Source organism: Chiloscyllium plagiosum, chromosome 23 (genome assembly GCF_004010195.1).
Source record: "Chiloscyllium plagiosum isolate BGI_BamShark_2017 chromosome 23, ASM401019v2, whole genome shotgun sequence".
Lineage (NCBI taxonomy): Eukaryota > Metazoa > Chordata > Chondrichthyes > Orectolobiformes > Hemiscylliidae > Chiloscyllium > Chiloscyllium plagiosum.
This window is the reverse complement of record NC_057732.1, coordinates 44,863,936-44,883,234: the sequence shown is the minus strand read 5'-3', so window position 1 is coordinate 44,883,234 and position 19,299 is coordinate 44,863,936. Positions and strand designations below refer to the sequence as shown.

At 43.4% G+C, this 19,299-nt stretch overlaps 1 protein-coding gene across 10 annotated transcripts in view; it reads left to right on the top strand.

The window, feature by feature from the left end:
- Window positions 1-19,299, top strand: part of LOC122561838 (protein TASOR 2-like) — a 98,934-nt gene that overhangs the window by 42,465 nt on the left and 37,170 nt on the right. For 9 of the 10 annotated variants that reach the window (XM_043714066.1, XM_043714070.1, XM_043714065.1 and 6 more), the window contains 6 exons: window positions 6,224-6,324; window positions 6,411-6,523; window positions 9,184-9,256; window positions 9,353-9,427; window positions 10,700-11,665; window positions 14,859-16,011. In XM_043714066.1, the coding sequence (XP_043570001.1) occupies window positions 6,224-6,324; window positions 6,411-6,523; window positions 9,184-9,256; window positions 9,353-9,427; window positions 10,700-11,665; window positions 14,859-16,011 (2,481 nt within the window). The remainder of the gene's footprint in view (window positions 1-6,223; window positions 6,325-6,410; window positions 6,524-9,183; window positions 9,257-9,352; window positions 9,428-10,699; window positions 11,666-14,858; window positions 16,012-19,299) is intronic. The other variant, XM_043714067.1, reaches the window with a different exon arrangement.

The window sequence follows — 19,299 nt, the reverse complement described above, 5'->3', positions numbered from 1 at the left end:
TGGCACACCAGCCTCATTCCTGAAGAAGGGCTTATGCCCGAAACGTCGATTCTCCTGCTCCTCGGATGCTGCCTGACCTGCTGTGTTTTTCCAGCACCACATTTTTCAACTCTGGTCTCCAGCATCTGCAGTCCTCACTTTCTCCCAGTCTATAATAATGTTACCAATTTGTCGTAATATTACAGGTATATTACAGTAACATTACCAGGTTGTACTAACAGTGTATGGTAAAATTATCAATCTATAATAACATTACCAGTCTACAGTAGAATTTGCCAGTCAATAGTAAAATTACTAATGTGCTACTTTCTCCTTGGAATTTTCTTGGTCTTTCCAAGAAGCTAAATTCCCAGGGCGGCACAGTGGTTAGCACTGCTGCTTCACAGCGCCTGAGACCCGGATTCAATTCCCGCCTTAGGCAACTGACTGTGTGGAGTTTGCACATTCTGCCCATGTCTGTGTGGGTTTCCTCCGAGTGCTCCGGTTTCCTCCCACAGTCCAAAAATGTGCAGGTTAGGTGAATTGGCCATGCTAAATTGCTTGTAGTGTTAGGTGAAGGGGTAAATGTAGGGGAATGAGTCTGGGTGGGTTGCACTTCAGAGCGTCAGTGTGGACTTGTTGGGCCGAAGGGCCTGTTTCCACACTGGAAGTAATCTAATCTATTTCACTCTTCTGCTTTTGCTTCCTGAAAAATGTTTGGCCAAAATGCTAATTGGGTATTCTGAAGTAACTTCCTCATTGGGGACAGCAGGAAATTAGTCCAGTCCAGTGCTGAGCTGGCTGACATTTCAGATCCATTGAACAATACTGTAAAGATGTTTGAATGCAAGGTTTGTGAAGATTTGTAGCTCAGGTTGAGGTTTAGGGTGTAGGTTTGCTTGCTGAGCTGTAGGTTTGATATCCAGATGCTGGATTAGTGGTGCTGGAAGAGTACAGCATTTCAGGCAGCATCCAAAGAGCTTCGAAATCGACGTTTCGGTCAAAAGTTATTCCTGATGAAGGGCTTTTGCCCGAAACGTCGATGTCAAAGCTCCTTGGATGCTGCCTGAGCTGCTGTGCTCTTCCAGCACCACTAATCCAGAATCTGGTTTCCAGCATCTGCAGTCATTCTTTTTACCTCGTTGATATCCAGATGTTTCATTACCTGGCTAGGTAACATCATCAGTGGCGACCTCCAAGTGAAGCGAAGCTGTTGTTGCCTCCTTTCTATTTATATCTTTCTCCTGGATGGGGTTCCTGGGTTTATGGTGATGTCATTTCCTGTTCGTTTTCTGAGGGGTTGATAGATGGTATCTAGATCTATGTGTTTGTTTATGGTGTTGTGGTTGAAGTGCCAGGCCTCTAGGAATACTCTGGCATGTCTTTGCTTAGCCTGTCCCAGGATAGATGTGTGTGAATTGCAGCACAACATTAGATTTTACACTCTGGCTCTGCTAAACATGCAGCTGTCCTGAATGTGGTAGTATAAAAAATGCAGGCCATCAGGAGTAGGTTGTAAGGTTGGTTCCAGTGTGACCTTCTTGACTGCTTCCAGGAATTTCCTCAAACTTGGAGCTTAATTGCTATGTTTTGTCTGATATTTATGAGATCATAAGCCAGTTCTTAAAATATATTGTTTCAGGGGTTGTGGGTATTGCAGGCTTGGTCAGCATTTATTGCCCATCCCTTACTAACCTTGAGAAGGTGGTGGTGAATGGTCTGCTTGAACTACTGCAGCCCTTCAGGGGGGCTACCCACACTGTTGTTGGGGAAGTTCCAGGATTTTGACCCAGTGACAGTGAAGGACCAGTCCATACATCAGGATGGTGTGTGGCTTGCAGATGGTAATATTTACAAGCATCTGCTGCCTTTAAAATAGAATCATTGAATCATCAGATTTTACACTACAGAGGGGGATATTTGACCCATCATGTCAATACCAGTTCCCTGTAGAGCAACCCAGCTGGTCCTTCTTTCCACCCTAACTCAGTCGCCTTCATCACATTCAAAGATATATCCAGCTCTCTTTTGAAACCTCCTGTGGAATCAGCCTCCACCACTCTCCCCGGCAGCACATTCCAAATCCTGACAACTCATGAGTAAAGAAGTTTCTCCTCACCTCATTCCTAGCTCTCTTGCTGGCAATCCTGAAATTATGGCCCCAACCTACTGACATACCAACTAGTTGAAATGGAATCCAGGTCATTCTGCTATAACATGCATTTCATTAATGTGAATTCGCTGTAATGCGATTGATGGAATTGGGGACACTGTTTCTAAAGCACAAACTTTTAAAACGTGTGTTGGCTGTAACACGATTATATTGCCAGCACTTTAAGTGCTGTTTCTAAAGTGCAATTTTTCTATAATATGGACTTGCATGTGAATGCAACCATTGTGTTATAGAAGAATTATCTGTATCCTTCTTTACCCTATCAAAATTATTCATAATTTTCACTGCTCCAAGGAGAATAAGCCCAATTTTCTTAATCTTTTCTTGTGTCTAAAACCCCTCATTCCTGGTATCATTCGAATAAATCTGTTTTGCACTCTCTCCAGAACTGATCACAATACTCCAAATGTGGTCTGACTAATGATTTGGACAGGTGTAGCATCATTTGCTTGTTTTTATACTCTGCACCTCTATTTATAAACCCAAGATTTCTGTAAGCTTTCTCAACTGTTTCACATTGCCTGGCCAACTTCAGAGAAATATATAAAGACCCTCTGCTCCAGTATTCCCCTCCATGTTGTACCATTAACCCTGAATTGTCCCTCTGCGTTTCTTCTACCAAAATGCATTACCTCGCATTTCTCTGCTTTGAAATTCATCTGCCATTTTGCTAACTTGACAAATGTCCCTATAAAGGTACTCAGCATCATCCCCACAATTCACTATTCTGCCTAGCTTAGTGCTGTCTGCAAATTTAGAGATAATGTTTTCTACAGCTATCTTCAGATTCAAAAAAGCAATGATCCCAACACTGGACCCTGGGAAATAGAGATTTGAACTCATCTCCTGTCTGAGAAATGCCAAAATATACCTCCTTTCCTATCTTTTATGCAATTTCTAATCCATGCTGCCAAGATCGCATCAATCCCAAACCTTCCTAACCTGCCATGTGGAACCCATCAAATGCTTTCTTGAAGTCCAAATATACAAAATCCACTACACTATGCTCATCCACTGCTGTGTCACCTCATCAAAGAACTCAAATAAATTTGTCCGACATGACCTGCCCTTGACAAAGCCATGTTGACTGTTTAGTATTAATGTATTTTTCTCTAAATGTATATTATCCTGGATTATGACTTGCCAATGGTTTTCACGTTATTGATGTCAAGCTGACCGGTCTGTGGTTTCCCATTCTGTTTCTCTTTACAGAAGCCGGAAGACCCTGCTGATATTTTCCATCAACTTCCATTTTTGTTTCAGATTTCTAGTATCCATAGATATTGATTTTTTTAATTTTTCTGTAATTTCCTGTGCTATCCCTAGCCCTTTTCTGAAACAACGGCATCACATTTGCAATCCTCTAATCCCCCAGGACTTGTCCTTCTTGATTGTAGAGATTGTGCGTATGGAAGGTGCCATTATTGGAGATGGATGATCCTGAGCTTGATCCTTAAGCCTAGCATAAAGGTTCCTGAAATAACTGCACAGAGGCTGGGATCCTGTCACCAAGCCACACATGCACAGTATATGGACTCTGACCAGCCAGCATGGAACCAATCCTAGAATGAGGAGACTTTCTGAATCTCCCATTTATATCTGTCCGCCAGGGCTCCCTGATTGGCCCAGGTTAATAGATCTCTCCACCGTAGAGGCACACTGCCTCATTCCTCGTGAAGGGCTGTTGCCTGAAACGTCGATTTTCCTGCTCCTCGGATGCTGCCTGACCTCCTGTGCTTTTCCAGCATCACTTTGATCTAGACTCTGATATCCAGCATCTGCAGTCCTCCCTTTTGCCAGGTTAATAGCCCCAGTCGAGGATGTCGCAGTCAATGAGATCCATCTGACCCTCGTTCCAATCACTGCAGTTACAAAGAGAAATGGTTGTGTTGGACGTGACCATGCTGCCATTAGAATTGAGGCTCTTCCTGTGTCAGCTTGGGAGAAGTTTGGAGCTAGTAGATAGTGAGGACTGCAGATGCTAGAGAGTCAGAGTCGATAAAGTGTGGCACTCGATTAGGCACAGCAGATCAGGCAGCAGCTAAGCAGCAAGATAGTCAATGTTTCAGGAATAATCCTTCATCAGGACTGGGGAAGGGGGCTGAGAACTAAATAGGGAGGGTTGGTGGGCCTTCCACGCAGTGTCCTGTAGGTATTGAGCATACAAAGTGCTGCAAGGATATCAGTATTGCTGGGACCAGTGTTAGCTCAGTCCCTGTATGTGTATAGTCCCAGCTGTCAAACTCTCAGCCTCCTGACACTAAACCACAATCTGGAGGAGTTACTGTGCAAAAGGTTATGCAGATCACTGATAGTAATAGGACACACTGAAGAATTAATTGATATTTGCAGTTATCTTTGGCGGATAGATGTGCATGTGGATTTTTTTTTCCACATGCACCTTTTGATTCTGTTTTTCTGAAAAGCATCCCTTTCTGAAAGGATATTTAAATATGTGATGAGCCTTGAGCACATGTGCTGAGGAGAAATACCTTTACCCAGATAGTGGGGAGTCTGGGAAATTAAGGCTGACACTCAAGTGCTGTACTGAGGGAGTTACTTCACTGTCAAAGGTGCCATCATTTTGACAAGACAGCTAAACAAAGCCCCCATCCTACTGGATGGACTTAAAAGATCCCATGGTAATATTTTATCCCCAGTCTGTATAACCGAAAGAGATTATGGTCATTATCACATTACTTGTCCTGCTGCAATTGTACAGGACATGGATCAGACCACACCTATGTAGAATATTGTGTGTAGCTTTGGTTTCCTCATCTGAGGAAGAATGTTCTGGAAGGAGTGCAATGAATGCTCACAGATTGATTCCAGAGATGTCAGGATTGACATATTAAGTGAGACTGGATCGATTAGGAATATAATCGTTGCAAGAATGACAAGGGAGGACTCATAATCTACAGAATTCTAACAGGACTGGACAGGCTATACTCAGGAAGGATGGATGGCTAGGGACCAGCTGTCACAATCTAAGGATATGGGGTACGCCAATTAGAACTCTGAGGAGAAAGACCTTCACTCAGATAATGGGGAGTCTGGGGAATTCTGTGCAACAGAATGCAATTGAGGCCAAAACATTGAATGTTTTTAAGAAGGAGTTAAGAGTTCTTAGGGCTAAAGGGATGAAAGGCTTTGGGGAGGAGATTGGAACCAGGTACTGAGTATAACGGTCAGCCACGATCATATTGAATGGTGGAGTAGGCCTGAAGGGCCAAATAGCTTACACCTGCTCCTATTTTGTATGTTTCTATGCTTTTAGTTTGGTGTGTGCAAATTGGCAGCCTCATTTCCTGTCGTTCAACAAGTTCTTCATTTTATGTAAAGCTCTTTGAGACATCTGGTGGTTGTGAAAAATGCTATATAAATGCAAGTTTTTGTTAATATTAAGTACATATTTGATTATAATTGGACCACACTACTGAGCAAGCTGCAATGACTCCATCTTGTGAAAAGGCAATCATCAGTTAACACCAGCACCATGGGCAATGAAGATAGCATCACTGGTACTGTTTTCAAAACCCAGTAGCAGGGTTGGAAAAGAACAAAGCTAAACTGCTCGTTTCAACATTTTGATGGAGAAGTCTTTTTCCCTCAATTTGTAAAGAGCTGCCTTCCAGTCAATTTTTGAGGAGCAGGGTCAATCTTCAGAGCCAGTTGTCACTATCAGCCCCACCGGTGAGGCATCATGTTAATAGCCATGGCAGTCTCTGAGCATGAGCTGCTTTTGCCTCTGTTTCTAGTGTCCTTTATGTGCCCATTTCTTTCAGCCTTGAACTTGCCTCTTGAGGTGGCTGATCAGAGACAGTGAAAGGATACCTCTGCCCTGCCATTGTCACAAACACTCCTCCATCCATGAAGCCCCAGTCTGAACAAGAAGAATTGCAAGGCTGAGTGTAGATAAAGTCACAAAGTGCCATGCAAATTGTGAATGATTTGCAACATGGAAATTTAATGTAGACTGACCTGTTGTATTTTCTTTAAAAATAACCTATTGATTGTGCATCATTTCTGCTAAGTATTAACATTTTTCGTCTGCTGTATCTTTTTGCTCAGACCAACTAAGCTTGAAATTGAGTACGTGATGAGCATTGGTGAACTGAAAAGCAAACTGCCACAGGGAGTTTTTGAAAGAGAAAAATACAAATTTAAAGAAGGTAATTAAATTTGATCAGCTGTACCTGTTAAACTACATGAAGGTGTTGGGCTGAAAAATTGATCTGTTGTTTCTGCTTTCTCTCAGTTTGTTTGGAAGGTTTTTATTGCAGTTGGTATGAACTGGTGGTGGCAGACACAGAGGGAGGAGAAGCTCTTTGGCTGGATCCTTTGATAAATGAATTGGAGGAAAAGAAACTGGTAAGAGTTGGACACATTTGTAATCATTGCGAACTACAGGCATTTGGTGGTCCTCTGCTTTGAATAAATGATCACAATCTCACCTCTGGAGATTTATGAGCTCTGGTGGTGCTGATGTGTTGTGGGAGTGCTGCATTGTTGGAACCTGTGCCTTTCAAATCGAATGTTCACTTGAAACCCTGTTGGTTATTGGTATAATTCTGTTTTATTGTGGGCTGGTGGAGGGCACTGGGGTTTCACATGAGCACATATAAAGTGATAGTCAAAGTGTCCTTGGGATGGAGTCCATTATTAACCTCCAAAATGGCATTTTAATTTCAACTGCTAATGAAGAATATTTGACATTTCTTGTGGAGTCCCTTTAAGGTGTGGTGCCTCTTTAGATTTGGTTTAATGATGTAAAGTTGCTTTAGGAAAGTATAGAGAGTCAGTTCCTGAAATAGTTTTGTGGTCAAATTAGGAAGAAGGTATCAGCTTGTCATGTTTCAAAAAAAAGGAAAGATTTTTTTATTCATTCACAGAGTTTGGACATTGCTGGGTAGGCCAGCATTTAATGCCCATCCCTAATTGTTCAGTGTTGACCACATTGCTGTGGGTCTGGAGTCACATGTAGGCCAGACCAGCAGTTTCCTTTGTGAACGGACATTAGTGAACCAGATGGGTTTTTCCTCGGAATGGTTTCATGATCATTGTTAGACTCTTAATTCTAGATTTTTATTAAATACAATTTCCACCATCTGCTGTGGCAGGGTTGTGAATCTGGGTCCCCAGAACATTAGCTGGGTCTCTGGATTAACAGTCCAACAATAATACCACTAGGCCATCGTCTCCCTTTCCCTAGCTCCACTATTTTCTGGAATAATGCCATCTCATGTGGACGTAAAGGAATCCATGCCATGTCCATTTGACTATGTTGAGAAAGGCCATTTGGTCCAAATAGTCTCCAATGTTTACATGCCTCTTCTCTCCTGTAATGTATCAAGCCACTTCTTACATGAGGCAATGGTATCGGCTTCAGTAGTCCACATCAATGCCAGCTCCACCTTCTTCAAAATATTAACAGAAAAAGACAGGACAGATAAACATAAACTATTTCCACTGGTTGGGGATTCTAGAACTAGGAGACATGGTCTGAAAATTAGGGCCAGACCATTCAGGAGTGATGTAAGGAAGAGGTTTGGAACTCTCTTCCACAAATGGCAGTTGATGTGAAATCAAAAGTTAATTTTAATTCTGAGCTAGATTTGTTTTGTTAAGTAAACGTATTAAGTGCTATGGGATAAAGGCAGGAAGTTAGACCATAGATCAGCCACGATCTCATTGAATGGTGGAACAGGTTTAAGATGGTGAATAATCTGCTCCTGTTCTTATGGCCCTATGTTTTCAGTGACCTGCTGACATTTGTTTCTCAACCAGCACCAACCAAACACAGATGCACTGTTTCCTCGTGATGAACCAGTTGCATAATTCTCCCGGAGGTGAGCAGCTTTAAGAGTACCATACACTGCTTGTGGAAGAAACACAGGTCATTCCCTGGACATGGGATGGTGGCATCATCGTTATGCTACTGAATTAGAAACCTTGAATCTTTGACTAATGTTCTTGAGATGTGGATCCAAATCCCATCACCACAGTGTGTGGGACCGCAGTCCCACTCCTCCCTCTAGTGGCTGACGGCAAGAGTGCAGTGCACATTCTGAGAGCAAACCCCAGAGGCAAAGAAGAACCTCCCTCTAGTGTCCCACGTTGTTTCTGCTATGTCTTACATTCCCAGTTCAGCAATGAAAGAATGGGTCAGTCCTGTAAAGCATGGGGCCATTAGTCACTCTGCAACTATGGATGGGCAATAAATACTTGCCTAGCCAGTGACACTCTAATCCTGAGAATGAAAAAAACTAACCTGAGGCTGTGGATCTTAAATCATTGGCAAAAGATCAAGAAGTGGAGAAAAGGAGACATCCTCTCAGGATTGGGATGCACCAGCTGGAGAGACTGGATCTTGACTCATAAAGAATTTTGGAAGGGAGTTGGTCAGGGACTTGTGGCTGAGGGACATAAGAAGGTGATGGTTAAACAGGAGTGTGGGGAGTCAGTGTGGCTGCTCCTTTGAAAATGATCACAAACATAATGGGATGCATGGCCCTATTGCTGCTCTGACATGCTTCCACACTGTAGAGATTCTATGAAATCACTCAGCAGTACTGGCCAGACCCACACTCACATTCTGCTATTTTACTGAGAATGAAATGCTGAATTCTGTTGATTGCCTTCATAAAGCGCTCATGACCTGTGCAACTGCAAATTCTTGCTAAACAACATCCAGGCCAAGGAGACTGGTGAAGGCAAACACTTTTACACTATTATACTCCCATTTCAGAATGCCATTGGAGAAAGACACATACTGAAAAAAATTTATTTTCTCAGATGAGTGTCTGAAAAAGCTATGCATGATCTTCTAACAATTCTGAATTGTCTGCAGTTTGTAGTGAAAAGTTTTGGTGTTCGTCCTCTGAAATTGTTGGGTATTTTTGTTATGTTCAAGATGCTGTCTAAGTACAAATCCTTCTTTATCTTAAATAAGTTTTCAGCCCCCTTTTCCATATTTGTGCATTTACACATTTGGAATTTCAGTGGCATGTGTGTGTTTGTTTTCCCCCCAGGCAGTTGTAAAGCGTTTAAACGATCAGGGGCTACTCTTACTGTTCAGCGAGTCTGTTTCCAATCCTACCAGTGGTAAGTAAATAGATAACATAAAAGTTAAATGTTTGAATAGCTGAATTGAGAAGTCCTTCTGTTACGATAATGGACATTTTCTTTCACATTATGCAGGAGGCAGCCAGGCTACTCACGATACGTTACAAGCTTTGTTCATTTTCAAAACACCCAGAATTTCTCATCTCAAAGGTACCAACCCATTTTTTTTGTTTTCTTTCTTTTGCTCGTTGTAATGCAGGTCAACCTTTTCTCTGCTCCTCAGGATCAACAATATTTCTGACCTCTTTTGAGTGTGACCTTAAGTTTGACGATAAACCCAATCCATTTTTGTTTTTGTTGAATTGCTTTTCGATCATCTTTGGTGGGGCCTTAAGGTCTGGGTTTAGACATTCACTACTCGCAGAGACGGGGTATAAATGAAGACATTTTGTTCTTCCCCCTTATTAATCCACTGCTGTTTTCCTGGACACGTTCCATGACTTGTGTAAGTAATGGCTTCCTCACCTGGGAGGTGAGAATTGGTTGACCTTTGGACTATAGGAAGATATCACAGTCCTGTGTGCCTAATGCTACCCCTGTTAATACCCTACACTTTCCAATTATGGTATAATGGTACAACCAGAAGTAAGAAGCCTTGACTGACACTTTGTCCCCTTCTTGCTGACCAGAATAATTGCACAAATTCTTGTTGGCTGCAATTGGCATGAAGGGGCCTTTAAGTATAAAGGAGGCTGAGAGATTTTTAACCAGTAAGGGAATTGGGATAAGGCAGGAAAGTGGAGTTGAGGCTTGTCAGATCAGCTATGAGTTTATTGAATTCAGGAGAAGAATTGATGGGTTGGAATGACCTACTTTTGCTCCTATGTCTTATTAGGTTAGATTACTTACAGTATGGAAACAGGCTCTTTGACCCAACAAGTCTGTACCTACCCTCCGAAGCACAATCCCGCCATATCCCTACATTTACCCCTTCACCTAACACTACGGGCAATTTAGCATGGCCAATTCACCTGACCTGCACATCTTTGGACTGTGGGAGGAAACAGGAGCACCCGGAGGAAACCCACGCAGACAATGTGCAAACTCCACACAGTCAGTCGCCTGAGGCGGGAATTGAACCCGGGTCTCTGTGCCACCGTGCTGCCCTGTGTCGCGTAACCTGAGTTGTGCATGTGCACGTGCTGCCTTGTCTAACTGAGCCAGTGGGGGCGTTGTTTGTGGAGTGCTCCAAAAATTGCTACATCCTGACTGGCACACAAGTAGGTCTAAAGACAAGTGGAGTTCTGGGGAGGTGCAGAAGTACACATAAGCAGTTAGATAACTATAAGATTAATGTGTTGTTTTCACTTGAAGCTACTTGGACACCAAGTTAGTAGGTTGCCAAAAACAATGCAGATTGTATTAAACATTGAGACGTTGATGATATATTTTGTGTAATGTTACTTTTCTTCATTAATTCAGAAACGAATCAGGTGATGCGCACACTTGTCCAGAATAGGATTACTCCGTTGCTTCCTGGTTATATGTATGCTGTGACAACAGGTCTGACATCCACTGATACTCCATCAATTCCGCGGAACAAAGTGGTTGAGGATCAACTTGTGGAGTATTTCAAAACAACTTCAAAGCGGTCCAAACGAAGAGGTGTTGCCACAGGCCATCATTCTCCAGTTTCTGTGGGGACAGGGCCAAAGAAAGGAGAGCTGCCAATTCCTGGAGACTCCTGGGGAACCAGAATTTCCCAACTCTCTCCTTACTTTGCCAACCCCGCAAACTACCTACTACCCGTATCAAGAGTCCTGAAACTTAAGGGGAATGCCCTCAAGCTGTGCCAAAACTCTGGTGCCAAGCCAAAGGTCTTGTGCCAGTCTAGTGCCTCAGAGCCACAGCCCCCTAATGCTGGGTCCCTGCGGGTAACGAGGGTGGCAAGATCCAAAAAGGTTCAAGGGAAACATGCCCTGCCTGTGGGCTTGCCAGTGCCAACGGTGCCTTCTCAGTCTGGGATTACAGTAAAGGCCACATCACAGAACCAAGCAAATGGTCAACCAGGCAAGACTGTGGGAAGAGGTAACTCGGTCAGCAAGCCAATTGCAGGGAGCAAAGTCTCTAACAGAGCAAAAAGGAAGGCAGCTAAACCTTTACAGGTCCTCACAAGCACCGACTGCACAGTCAGCAACAACGCAGCCAGCGTCCCTTCGGCAAGTCCGGGATATTCCACACGATCCGTTCGCAATAATAAAAGATCGCGGGCACAGTCGGCCAAAGGCTTATCCACGGAATCACCCGCCCCACCTGAGGTGAACACAAAGAGACCAAAGACTGCTGCAGCACCCCCTCAAACCTCTGCAACAGGCAGAGCAGACAGCAACTGTGTGGACACAGGGACGACTGTGCTGGATAAGGTGCCCAGCCAATACACTGAAACTGGTAAGGGGAATTTCAAATATCCCACCATTGCCATAAAACACAGGAGATGGCATTCTATTCCGGTTGCATTCCTGTCGGCCAGCTCTTGGTGTTAACAATTAATTTAGAGCACTGCTTCTCATGACCTTGGGAGACCTATGCATTTACACTGGAATAAAAGTAATTGTTTCTTTTTTTTAAAAAGAGGAACAGTAACAAATGCACATACAAAATCATCACTTTATTCAACATACCTGTTGTTTACTCTCATTAGAGAGAAGCAATGGCTAGTGGTTTAGCCTGAGGATTACCACAACCTCAATGCAAGGTTAAAAGGGAGAGTTCTTCATGGTAACTTCAGCCACGGTACAAACTACATACATGCTGTTAGTGTCACTTACCAGCCACCCAGCTAACTGAGCTTACCTGACCCTGCTATCCCTTAACTTAGTCATCATACAATTCACAATAAAAGATCCAGGGAGGCATTGTGAGTGAATGTCCTCACTCAAAAATGTGTACTCTGATATTAGAGTCATAGAGTCATATTGTGTTGATATCAACAGGCTTTCCCTTTTGGTTTTGTTTTCTCAGTGTTTAGAATCAGAATATGGACAGTGTCTCTCTGTAGAGGTCATAAATCTTGAAGCTATCTTGACCTTTTTGCCAAGGAGGACAATCTCTGTAGCGCTGGTTCCAGAGAGCACAAAATGTGTCATTAAGCCACGTTAAGAGACGGTGGGGCATATTGTGGCCAGAAGTTTACTCCAGGAGTTGCGTTTTAAAGAATATTTTAAAGAGAAAAGGGAGAGTGGGATAGACAGAGAGACTCTTACGGTCCAGGCAACTGAGGCCACAGCTCTCAGAAGGTCGGTTCATTAAAGTTGGGGATGCTCGAGATCAGAATTAGAGGAGAGCAGGGTGGGTTTGGGGCTGGAGATGATCACTGAGGTCGGGAAGAGTGAGGCCACGGAGAATTTTAAAATGAAGGCACTGCTTCCTTGGAACCAGCATATGTCGGCGAGTACACCAGTGATAGGCAACTAATATTTGGTGTGAGTTTGGACACAGGCAGCAAAGATGGCCATATTTAGGAAGAACCTTGTAAGGCTGACGATGAACTCATTCTGAAGCATGGATGGGCGATTTGCAGTGGATGAGCTGAGGCAGGGTCAGAGTCAGATGATGTTGCAGAAAGATCTCTAGATAGTCTGATTTTTGGTTAGAAACATGTTCATAGAATCCTCACAGTGTGACAGCAGGCTATTCGACCCTTTGAGTCACACCGGCCCTTTGAGCAGCATTCCAATTAGGCCCACCCCATCCCTGTGGCCCTGCGTTTCCCATAGTGAATCTACCTAACCTGCATATCTTTGGATTGTGGGAATACCTGGAGGAAACCCACGCAGATACGGGGGGGGGGAATGTGCAAACTCCACACACAGACGTTGCCCGAGGCTGGAATTGAACCTGTGTCCCTGATGCTGTGAGGCAGCAGTGCTAACCGCTGAGCCTTGTTGAACTGCTGATGTCAGTGTGCTGTAGGTAGACCCACAGACCATTTGTGGAGAGCTTTCATACTTCCAGCATAGTTTATATGTGTGTGTTTCCTAATTTACTTTCTGGCTGTAGTTTTAGACTATGTCCCCAAGTCCTAGGTTTCCCAAACCAGTGGAGATAGTCTCTTTGCATTCATCCTATAGAATTATACAGTGTGGAAACAGGCCATTTGGTCCATCAAGTTCACACCAAACCTTCAAACAGCATGCCACCCTATCCCTGTAACTTTGCATTTTCCATGGCCAATCCACCTCACCTGAACATTTTTGGACTGTGAAATCAGTCCTACTTAATATTTTGATCAAATCACACCCTAATCTTTATGCGAGGGATTACAAAATAGGTTTTGTCATTGCAAGAAGCAATGTAACTCTTGGAGCCCAGGTATCCTCCAATAAATCTCTCTCTGAAGCCAGCATATCTGTCCTGAAGTACAATGCCCAGTGCTGCTCTCAATCCTCTGAATAATTCTTTTTTCTTTATTCAATGGTGGGCATTGCTGGCTACGTCAATATTTATCGCCCATCCCTAATTGCCCAGAGGGCAGCTAAGAATTGAAAAATGTGGCATTAGCAAAGGCACAGCAGGTCAGGCAGCATCTGAGGAGCATCTCCTGAGAGCATCTCCTGCTCCTCAGATGCTGTCTGACCCACTGTGCCTTTGCCAGTGCCACACTTTCAACTCAGATCTCCAGCATCTTCAACCCTCACGTCTCCCCAGGGGGTAGTGAAGAGTCAATCACATTGTTGTGGGTCTGGAGGTCCAGATAGGTTTTTCTTGCAATCAACAAAGGATTCGTGGTCATCATTAGACTCTTAATTCCAGATTTTCTTTTATCGAATACAAATTCCATCATTTGCCATGGCAGAATTCATACCTGGTTCCCCAGAATGTTATCTGGGTCTCTGGGTTAACAGTCCAGCGACAATACCGTAAGGCCATTGGCTCCCTTATGGTCTAGCCAGAGCTTTGTCTAACTGCAGCATGATGAAGCTGAAGGGAGATGGTGGTATGATGGTCCTGTCACTGGATCAGTAATCCAGGAGCCCATGCTAATACTCTGGGACAGCTGCTCTGGTGGGATTTGAACCCAGTTAATAAATCTGGACCATATAACTAGACTGTTGATTGTGTTGTAAACCTATCTGGTTGGGCTAGAGGGACTAATATCCTTTAGGGAAGGAACCCTGCTGTCCTTGCCTGATCTGGTCTGCGTGGGGTTTCAGACTCACAGAAATATAGTTGACTCTAAAATGGCCTCGCAAATCACTCAGTTCAAAGGACAATTGGGGATGGGCAACAAGTATCTTGCAGATGACGCCCAATTCCCATGAAACACTAAAGAAAACAAAACCATCCCTCGTTTTCTACGATTTAAATGTCTGATAAAGAAGACTGTATACCCATATTCCAGCGAGGCAATAAATCACTGATGCATGGCATTGAGATCATTTCAAAGTGACAGACCACTCTTGAGCAGGGCTCTGTCAGATATAGACTGTGTGAGGTGATAGATTTAAATGTTTCAGAGAGCTGCCTGAATGGGAGAGAAAGGTGAGGTCTTTCCTGCTCCCTGTTGCATGATTCCATTGCTTAGTTATACAGATGGTTACCCACTTAACCTATTATGACTGACCTTTTGTAAACCTGTCAGTTTGTGTTACAGGAATAAACACGCAGCAGGTTTCGAGGTACGGTGTCTGTACCTGGAACATTGTTGGAAACGTCTCTGATAATGAGCCTGCTTCCCTTCAGCCGTTGTCCCTGTGTGCTGGTTTAGGTTTGTTACAGGAGAAGAAAGCGCTAGAGGTGAATAGACAGCCATCCCAGGAGGGTGTCGACAACAAAGTGGGGCAGACGGACGCACTAAATATTCTCGCTGACCTTGCAATTAATTCTGCTATCGCGACAGTAGCAACACCGAAGCAGCACTGCACTTTGACTTTACATCAGGCATCTGGGACTTGCGCCACCACTGAGAGCTCACCTGTTGGGAGCGGTGAGCAATTAAACCATTGTTCCAATTTGCTTGACAACCACAGTGATGGTTTGCCATATACAGAACTAAGGGCACAGAACATCATGTCATGGGCAACAGAAAGCCACCATGAAGGCGGGGGAGAATTCTCTGAAAGTTGGGTGGCCCCGTCTTCTGCATCATCGAGTCTAGAAGGTCCTCCTTTTGCAGCCCCAGCTAGCTCTAAGCTCGAAACCTCGAAGGTGCCGAAGTCTCAGTCTCGAGTTGCTAAAGAGTCTGCTCACCGATCCTCGGCCACTCCCCGCAGTTCTCACCCCTTGGGAGATCATTCGTATTCTCGGCCACCGAGGGATAGAGAGCCTGTGTGTTCAGCTGTTGCTAACCCTGTGTCATCCGAGAGTGAGTCTGGGGTGTGTCAGTCTATATCAAAGCATGGACAGAACGAGAGTAGAGACTCAGCTGTGTCGGTTACGAGTCATATTTCACAGTCACCGACTGACCTTGGCTCTAAGGATGAAGAAAGAACATTAGTTGGGAGAGTGCTACCCTTCAGACGTGAAGACTCATGTTGGACGAATGATACAAATACTGTGTCAGCTCCACTGAAAAGCAATGGTGCGTTGGGAAGGAGTGACCAGGTCACTGACTGTACTATTGCTGATTCATCACAGAGCAGGTTCGATGAAGATTTCCAATGCTCTCGCTATGTACATGAGGAAAAAGACACTGTGAAGGTGACATTTGAATGGAAAGGACCATATTTGTACCAGTGGGACAGCAAATATACAAATGATTCACTGGAGAAATCTGTGAATCGGGCTTTGCATGGGTAAGTTGTTTAAAACCTTCAGAAATGCTGCAGCGATTTTCATTTGTCTTCGATTTTGACTTGCAGGAATGTGTTCATGTCCTTAATGGGAAATGATCCCAACTGTCCCCCAGCAAGCTCATTTAGGAACGTAGGAGCGGGAGTAGGCCATTTAGCCCTCAAGATCCCCAGCCATTTTAGATTACAGCTGATCATCTACTTTAACTCCCATTCCCATTCAAAACTAGAAATCTAACAATCTGTCTTAAACTTCATAGCTGAATTTCAATCACCTTTTGGAAAATTCTAAACGTCCACACCCTCTGACAGAAGAATTCTTCTCAGTCCTGAATGGTCTGCCATTTATTCTGAGACTGTGTTCCCCTGGGTCTGGACCTCACAGCCAGGGGAAACTATCCTTTCTGCATCGACTCTATCTATCCCTTTAAGAATTTTTTTAAATTTCTGAGCTCAACTCTCATTTTTGTAAAAGTGTCAGAGAACATAGGCCCACGCTCCTCAGTCTCCCTTCATAGGACATCTCCACCATCTCATGGACCAGCCTGGTACACCCTGCCTATGATAAGTATATCCTTTCTTAGGCAAGGGGACCGTAGCTTCATACACTACTCTGGATGGAATATCATTAGGGTTAATGCAATTGAAAAAAGACTACTTTGCTGCTGTAATTGAATCCTCTTGCAGTAAGGGCTAATATTCTATTTGCCTTCTGGATTGCTTGCTGCACTTACACATTAGCTTCGAATGACTTATGAACAAGGAAAACCATGTCTTCTCGGACAATTGCCCTTTCCAATCTTATGCTGTACAAGAAAACCTCTACATTTAGTTCCTCCTACTGAAGTATATGACCCCACACTTAGCCACATAATATTCCATCTGTCATGTTGTTACTCACTCATTCCGTCTGTCTACATTCCCCTGAAGCCTCTATGCGTCTCCCTAACAACTCTTACTTCCACCAAATTTTGTATCGTCTGCAATTCTGGAAATATTACGATTGATCCCCATGTCAAAATCATTGATACAGGTTTTGAACAGCTAGCACCCAAGTATTGATTGATTGTTCCAGTAACCCACTAGTCACAGTCTGCCAACTTGGAAATGACAAATGTACATTTGCTTTCTGACTGTTAACCAATCTTCAATGTAAGCTGTTATCACCTCTTATCCCATGCGCATTAGTTTTGTTTACTAAACTCCCGTGTGGGACACAATTAAAATCAAAATAGACCACAGCCACTGGTTCCTCCTTAATGACTTTACTGGCAACCTCCTCCAAAAACACTCCGGTTTGTCACAGATGATTTCCACCTTAATAAATCTATGTTATCCCTCACCCTAACCCTAACCCATGTTATCTCTGTGCCTTCAGATAATCATTTGTTAAATATCCAGTAACTGCATCCCTTATAATTGATTCTAATATTTTCCCCTCTGCTGACATCAGGCTCGAAAGTCTCTAGTTCCCTGTTTTCCCTTGCCTCCCTTCTTAAATGGTAACTTGCAGCCTTCCAATCTGCAGACTTCATGCAGAATTGATAGAGTTTTGATAATGCCAATGCATCAACTATTTCTGTAGCCACCTCTTGTGATGGCCAGCAGTTCCTGTGGATTTGTCAACTTTAAGTCCTGTTAATTTCTCCAAAGCTCCTTTTGTCCTGAAAATACTGATTTCTTTCAGTTTCACACTTACTAGACCCTTGGGTCTCAGTTATTTCAGAGAACTTCTTATATCTTCCTCTTTTGAAGATAAACTCAAAAGTACTTATTCGACTTCTCTGTCCTGCTATAATCTCTCCTGTCTCTGCCTGACATGCATTTATGTTTAGTAATCTTTTCCATTTATACAACTGCAGAAGTTTTTACAATTAATTTTTAATTCATTTTGCATTCTTGTTCTGTTCTTTCTCTTGATCAATTTCTTTGACCTCATTTGACTTCTAAAATTCTCCCAAACCTCAGGCTTACAACCTTTTTTGGTAAGTTTGTCAACTTCTTACTTTGATCTAATACCATTTTAAACTTCACCTGTTGTGCATTCCATTCTTTCGATTGGACATACTTTCTCACGAATACTCTGATCCTGTCCCTTATTATCAGCATTGCTCCACCTTCTTTATTTTTGCACAAGCCTCCTGAATGTCAAATATCTTCTAATATTCCATTCCTAGTCTTGGTCACACTGCAGCCATGTCTTCGTAACAGCCAATTGAATCCTGCTGTATTACTAGTGCCATCAATTTAACTTTCTAGGTGTGAACACTGCAAGCATTGTGATTGGTAATTTGACCTTGGTTGATTTTATAATGATTAGGGAGCTGAAGGTTAAGGAACCCCAAGGGCGCAGTGACCATGATATGATAGAATTCACCCTGCAGTTTGAGAGGGAAATGCTGGAACCAGATGTAACAGTACACTATTAAAATTTTGTAAAGGTAATTACAAAGCCATGAGGCAGGATTTGACTGGAAGGGACTCCATATTCTGGATTAGTGGTGCTGGAAGAGCATAGCACTTCAGGCAGCATCCAAGGAGCAGTAAAATTTGAACTGTGTGCTCTTCCAGCACCACTAATCCAGAACCTGGTTTCCAGCATCTGCAGTCATTGTTTTTACCTGGAAGGGACTCCAGGCTACATTCAACCCAACACAGGACTCTTTGCTACCTTCTCCCCAGCTCCCCCCCAATTATCTCTCCACCCTGGAGGCTTCTTGCCTCTATTTCTGTTGAAGGGCTTTTGCCCGAAACGTCAATTTTCCTACTCCTCGGATGCTGCCTGAGCTGCTGTGCTTTACCAGCACCACTCTGATCTTGATTGGAAGGGAGCCTTGCAGGGTAGACATTGGTGCAGCAATGGCTGGGATTTCTGGGGGTAATTCAAGAGGCATGGCAGAAATTCATGCCAAGGAGAAAAACGTACCAAAGGGGAGGCAACCATGGCCCACAAGGCAAGTCAGGGACTGCAAAAAAGCAAAAGAAAAAGCATGTAATTTGGTGAATACTAGTGAGAAACCAGGCGATTGGGAAGCCTTTAAAAACCAGCAGATGAAAACTAAAAAGTAGTAAGAAGCGAGAAGATGAAATATGAGGGTAAGCTAGCTAGTAATATACAAGAAGACTGCAAAAGTATTTTAGATACAGAAAAGGTAAAAGAAAGGCAAGATATTGGGACTGATGGAAAATGAGACTGGAGAAGTAGTAATGAGGAAAAAAGAAATGGCCGAGGAACTGAATAGATACTTTGTGTCAGTTTTCACTATTGAAGATACCAGCAGCATACCAGAA